The sequence below is a fragment of the Ixodes scapularis genome, unplaced genomic scaffold, assembly GCF_016920785.2.
Source record: "Ixodes scapularis isolate PalLabHiFi unplaced genomic scaffold, ASM1692078v2 PGA_scaffold6__148_contigs__length_123643588, whole genome shotgun sequence".
NCBI lineage: Eukaryota > Metazoa > Arthropoda > Arachnida > Ixodida > Ixodidae > Ixodes > Ixodes scapularis.
The window spans coordinates 101,924,994-101,930,738 of NW_024609881.1; the positions used below are offsets into that span (position 1 = coordinate 101,924,994).

Here is a 5,745-nt window from a genome sequence, read left to right on the forward strand (position 1 = left end):
TAAAATCGCGGTCGTCGCGAGCAGTCTCGATAAGAAGGTAGCGCCATCTATCGATACGTGCGCCATACGCGCCCCGCCGCTCCACCCACTCCTCTGCGTCGCCGCATACCGTTGACTCTGGCAAGGTTTTTGGCTCTATCTTTTACAGAAATGGAGCTACGATTTGTAATTTTACAATAATATACCGAGCTGTGAAATACACCTTTCACGAAATATTTAGATTGCTTCGTGCAGGCGTCAATTTGTACGGTCCATATTAAAACGAGCCTGGTCACTTCAGCCACCTTATATATTATCTGACGCAAGAGAGAGCAAACAATGCTACTGCGGTGGCCGCCGATCAAAATAGGAAAACAAGCAGGCATAGTTGTTTTCCACAAATATACCGCCATTGGAAACACAATGGCATTGTAAATAATATAAAATGTCCTAATGATGCCCGAGAAGCTGACGCAGAGAAAATATTTGAGTGTGCTCTATTTCGACGCGTAGTGACTGCTCCTAACTGCGCAGAAAAATTTACCGTAAATAGAATGATAAATGTAATAGGAAGGACGCGATCCTTTCAAAGAAGACACAGAGGAAATGCGCAGCACGGCGAACTCTTCCAAAACCTTAAAGGGATACAATAACGAAATTTCGGCGCTCATTTTATGGTCTATCACATGGTGTTCAAAGGAGCAGTATCATATCGAACACACCAATTTCTTGTTAAAAAGTCACGAAAAGTAATTTTAAAACGAATTAAGCGATTATCAAAGAGCACCTGGTGGATGTCACTAACGCCTCGTTTGTAATGCCCGTCTAGCTAGGGAGCCTACATGTGTGCTGCGCTTAGCGTGATGCCATTCTTTGTAATACCAGTTGCCGACAAACCAATGTTGCCAATCTCGTTACCATGGTTACCTCGCTATGTTTGCAGCCATTTTGTTTCACTGCGATAATCCCCGTTAGGGCTAGTTGTGTGTACGGTGAACGGTGCGGCGAGTGCGGTGCGTCGTCCCGGGTCCTCGCCAATGAGAAGTTTTCATATGCAATGCCGGTTTGCTGCGTTCCATAGTGTCGGCAAAGTTACAAGAATGGTGCGAAGTTGTACAGATTTCCAGCCAATCCGGAAAGAAAGGCGGCATGGGTTTCGCGGATCAAGAGGCCTCTCTGGGAGCCAACGAGTACATCGCGTGTCTGCGGCGTAAGTACAAAATTATCATACAGCAGTACCGATGTTCGGTCTCGTACACTTACGCTGTCGGGTGGTCGAACGAAACGTCCAGGGCAGTCACGTCCGTGACTACTCTGGGACAGCTTTGCTCGCGGACAGGTGTGCTTGCGCGCGAGGTTCCGAGCGCTCGCGCATCATGAGCACTCTGCTTTCAAAACTGCATCGTCGCTCTTCGCTGCTTCTGAACAGGGACACAATCCGCCCCTGAGCATATCTGCGTGACTTTCTGCTTCAAATCATAAAAAATAGGATGGTGTACGAGTGCGTGCCGGCTGACACAGCTGCGTCGAAGCCCGCAGGTTTAGCAGCGATAGAGCACAGCAGAGTTAGCCTGCCGCCTTACATCTGGAAAAACCTTAACCTATCTCATGTAAGGAGCCTTCATGTATTTATAAATACAGGTACTATTTGAAGCTGGGATCATGTTTCACTCAGTGTGTCATATACATGAAACAGCAGAAACTGTTTCACAATGTGTTGTGTCTGAAAATCCGGTAAATTTTTTTCAGGTACACTTCGAACTATCCTGTTTTGAGGAGAAACGTGCAGATGGGTGGCGGCGCCTCAAATTGACTGCCATACCAACATTGTTTTCCTCTCAAGGTGAGCAAAGCCTGGTGGAACTAGGAGATGCACTAGGACGCGGGGAGGAAAGATACATTTTTTTTTATTATAATGTTAAATATTCTCATTAAATAAATTAATTCAATTAGTGTGATGTGCCATGCTCCCCGATGCATGCAGTAACGTCTAACATTTGCTAGGAAAAAAAGAAGACAAGCACGCAGATTAGTTTGAAATATTTCTGTAACTTTATTCTATTCAAATGTGCCAATTAGCAAGTTCAGAGCCTACCAGGCTGTCCAGACTCTCCATGTCCACCCCCAAATGCCCATTATGGTGACTGCACAAAAAGAAAAAAATCTGATCGTTCCTTCAGTGTGGCACATTAAGCAAAAATTGCACGGTAATTTGTTTTTCATGATGGCTAAACTTAATTATTGTGTTCTTTAATTTCTTCCAGCGTCTCCGAAGTACAAGCCAGCAGAGCAAAGCCCCGAAAAAGTAGTGCCGCACCAATCTGAAGAGGCAGCTTGCATCAGTGCATCACTTGGAGCTACAGCCTGCGATCCTCCTATTCATGCCTCATCTGAAGAGGCAGTGGCAGCATCATCCAGTACGCCTGAGCCAACAGAAGAGAAACAATGCAGCTCGGCCGCAAGCACCTCGAGCCATGAATTAAGTACAAGCTCCACAAGCACGACCAACAACACAGCTTGTGTCAACGCATCACCTGGGACCGCAGCTGGGGATCCTCCCATTCATGCCTTAGCTGAATCAACTATCCATGACGAAATCTGCAGTGATGCTACAACTGGATGGAGCGGCCCCACACTTCAATCTGTTTTATCGACTGCCGCTTCATTGACACCTCAGCAAGATGACTTCATCTCTGACAACGATTCCATGGATATCGTCACGGAAGATCCTACAAACATTATGTCACTACCTGAAAATGAGCCACCACCCAAAAGTGTGACAGAAGGAACAGAGAACGTTTGTTGTCTGGAGTTAAAGAAAGCTCTACGCGACGTCCTAAAAAAGTACAGTTCTCTTCAAGAACATCATGTGAATGCAAGGAAGCAGATCCGAACCCTCAAGAGTCAACTAAAATGTGTACAACAACAGCTTCAGGCACTTAAGGAACCGAAGTTCCTGGCCGACGATCAAAAGAAGGTCCTTGCAAAACAAAACAGCCGGGGTATGACATGGTCAATGGCAACAATCAAGCAAGCTCTTCAAGTCAAGTTTGCATGCGGCACCACGGGGTATGAGCTCCTTCGGACACTCCGCTACCCTCTGCCCAGCACCCGGACATTAATGCGAAGACTACAAGGCTTTTGCTTCTTACCAGGAATTCTAAAAGAAGTCCTCGATGTCCTGAAAAAAAAAGTAGAGACCATGGAAGATGCAGAACGGGACTGCGTTCTCTTTCTAGACGAGATGGAAATTTCAGGGGGCATAGAACATGATCAGTCGCAGGATTGCTTTCTCGGGTCTGTGACTCTTCCGAAGATGGAGGAAGTCGAAGCTAACCGTGCTTTGGTTTTCATGTTGGGGGGCCTGACGACCCGGTGGAAACAGGTAGTAGCGTACCACTTCACGGGGCGGTCGCTTGAAGGCACCCTCCTGAAAGACTGTCCTCCAGATTGTGAAGTTGTCCTTCGAAGCGGGACTAAAAGTACTCGTGGTCACCAGCGACATGGGTGCACCAAACAGAGCAATGTGGCGCGAACTTGGCCTTTCAAGTACCAGGGACTCTGACACAGTGTGCAGCATATCACACCCATGCCTTGAGGGGCGCCGTCTGTATTTCATGGCCGATGTCGCCCATCTGCTCAAGAACATTCGAGCCCAACTGATTCGCTCGGACATCTTCTTCCTGAGCAAGCGGATTGTTGAAGAAAACGGACTCCCCACAAACATCATCAAGCTCGAGTATATCGACGCAACACTGAAGCTAGATAAAGAAAATGAACTAAAGGTGGCTCCTCACATGTCAGACATTCACCTCAGTGACGGTCACTTTACAAAAATGAAGGTGAACATCGCCGTCCAGTTTTTTCGCGAAGCTCCAGTGGCCATCCGCTACAGAGTGAGCCAGGGCCAGTTGCCAGCTCAGGCAGAAACCACTGCTTGGTTTTGTGAGCTTGTCTCTGAATGGTTCACTTTGATGTCGGCGAGGCATCCAGTTGTGGCGTTGAGTAATTTCGATGCCACAAAACACCAAGCCGCCATCGAAAAGCTAAACATCACAGCCTGCACCTTCCGAGAGATGACCATGGGCTCGACATCACACTGGAAGCCTTCACAAGCAGGACTTATAACATCAACCACAGTTGTCTACCAACTTCAACATGAACTCCTGAATGAGCATGGGTATGGCTATCTACTGACTGGACGAATGACGCAGGACTGTCTCGAAAACCTATTCTCGGTTGTCCGTCTTCGAAAACCAGTGCCTGGAGCCTGTGAGTTCAAGTGTGCTCTCCGCATGATCTGCGTTAGCCAGTTTGTCCAGACTCCCAGGACATCTGGCTATGCTGTTGATGATGGGGAACAGCTTGCCGACTTGTTTTCAGAGGGTGCGAGGGTTCCTTCAGAAGAGCCTGAAGCTCCAGAGGAGATCATGGATTGGGTGCTGTCAATGCTATCCAAAGAGGAGAAAGACATTCTAGCGTATGTAGGTGGATTCCTCCTGCGTGCAGTGCTTAAGTCTGTGAACTGCAACACCTGCAAAGAAGCCCTGACATCAAACTCGAACAGTAAACACAGCACCCTGATCAAAATGAAGGAATTTGTAAAGCACAGTGAGAACTTAATCTACCCCAGTGATAAAGCCATGGAGTTTTTGATCGAATGTGAAGAACAATTCAAGGGCCTTACATTCACAACCGACATTTTGAGTCTGTGTTCTCCATTTAAAAGTATCGCGTCTGTGCTTACAAGAAACAGCTCGGTGAACACTGGAGTATGCTCACAGCACAGAGACAGTGTGGAGAAACTGCTTCTGGAGAAGTATCTGCATTTCCGGCTGAAGATTCATCTCAAACAGGCCCGTCTAGAAAAACGTGCAAGTGGCCATTCAAGCAAGACATGTGCTGGTGTAAACCTATCATAGGGTTTGTGTGCTGAGCAGTGTGCTAGCGTAGCGATTGTAGAGGCATGCAGCTCATCTATTCAATGCTTTTCAAATCTATCTTTGCGTATAGTTTTTTTCTGTCGTGTGTTTCAAAGTCCCGCTTGCCTCCAAATATGTAGAGACAAAATAAATAAGGACACATTCTTTTTGCTTTTGGAATTGTTACATTGACTGAATGTGTATTCACTCTAAGGCAAATCATAAAAGGTATGCTAAAATAATTGGAACTTTTTTTTCATTAATAAATATACCTCTGGCACCATTGTGATAATGTTTCTACACCTGCTGGAGCCACTTTTTGGAAGGCCGTCCCACAAATGCTCAGATAGCTGCTTCCAGCTCATCAGTAACCTAAATATGGCAGCCCCTAAAGGTTTTTTTTTATTGATGACAGACGCCTTTGCCGCGTCGAAGTTCTTTGGGGGCATAGCAGGATTATTACGGGGCTCCAACTCGCCCTTTTTCCGCCCCCCTCCCCCTCCCCCCAATATAGCCCATTTTCTGTGCATGTACAAGCACAGCAACCACTTCTTGCCCCCGAGTCCACTGCTTTGTTAGCTGGATAGGCGCTCGAGGATACCAAGTGTCTAGATACACTGCCGCCCAGGCACGTAGCCAGGATTTTGTTTCGGGGGGGGAGGGGAGGTGGTCCCACCCATGACAAAATGGTGTATGAGGGTATGAGGGGGAGAGGAGGTCCCAGCGAAATGGAAGATTTTGGAGGGGGGCCCAAGCCCCATGGCCCCCCGGCTACGTGCCTGCTGCCGCCTTGCCAGTAGTGGATGAGGAGACGCAATGACGATCCGGAATATAAGTATTCAGT

General features: G+C 47.3%; 2 protein-coding genes across 2 annotated transcripts; both read left to right on the top strand.

Annotated features, from left to right (window-relative positions):
- The first annotated feature begins 533 nt into the window (after window positions 1-533).
- LOC121833005 (peroxynitrite isomerase THAP4-like) lies at window positions 534-3,459 on the top strand. Its single transcript, XM_042286033.1, has 5 exons — window positions 534-542; window positions 1,061-1,189; window positions 1,729-1,822; window positions 2,244-3,364; window positions 3,451-3,459. The coding sequence occupies exons 1-5, from the start codon at window positions 534-536 to the stop codon at window positions 3,457-3,459; spliced, it is 1,362 nt and encodes a 453-aa protein (XP_042141967.1).
- LOC121838384 lies at window positions 3,428-5,054 on the top strand. Its single transcript, XM_042294591.1, has one exon. The coding sequence runs from the start codon at window positions 3,483-3,485 to the stop codon at window positions 4,899-4,901; it is 1,419 nt and encodes a 472-aa protein (XP_042150525.1). The 5' UTR covers window positions 3,428-3,482; the 3' UTR covers window positions 4,902-5,054.
- Window positions 5,055-5,745: the final 691 nt, after the last annotated feature.

Bases quoted from the DNA above. Each gene is read 5' to 3' on its own strand.
- LOC121833005 (XM_042286033.1), top strand. The intron at 1,190-1,728 runs GTAAGTACAAAA...AATTTTTTTCAG, and splicing joins GTACATCGCGTGTCTGCGGC to GTACACTTCGAACTATCCTG. The intron at 1,823-2,243 runs GTGAGCAAAGCC...AATTTCTTCCAG, and splicing joins AACATTGTTTTCCTCTCAAG to CGTCTCCGAAGTACAAGCCA.
- LOC121838384 (XM_042294591.1), top strand. From the start codon at position 3,483: ATGGGTGCACCAAACAGAGCAATGTGGCGCGAACTTGGCCTTTCAAGT.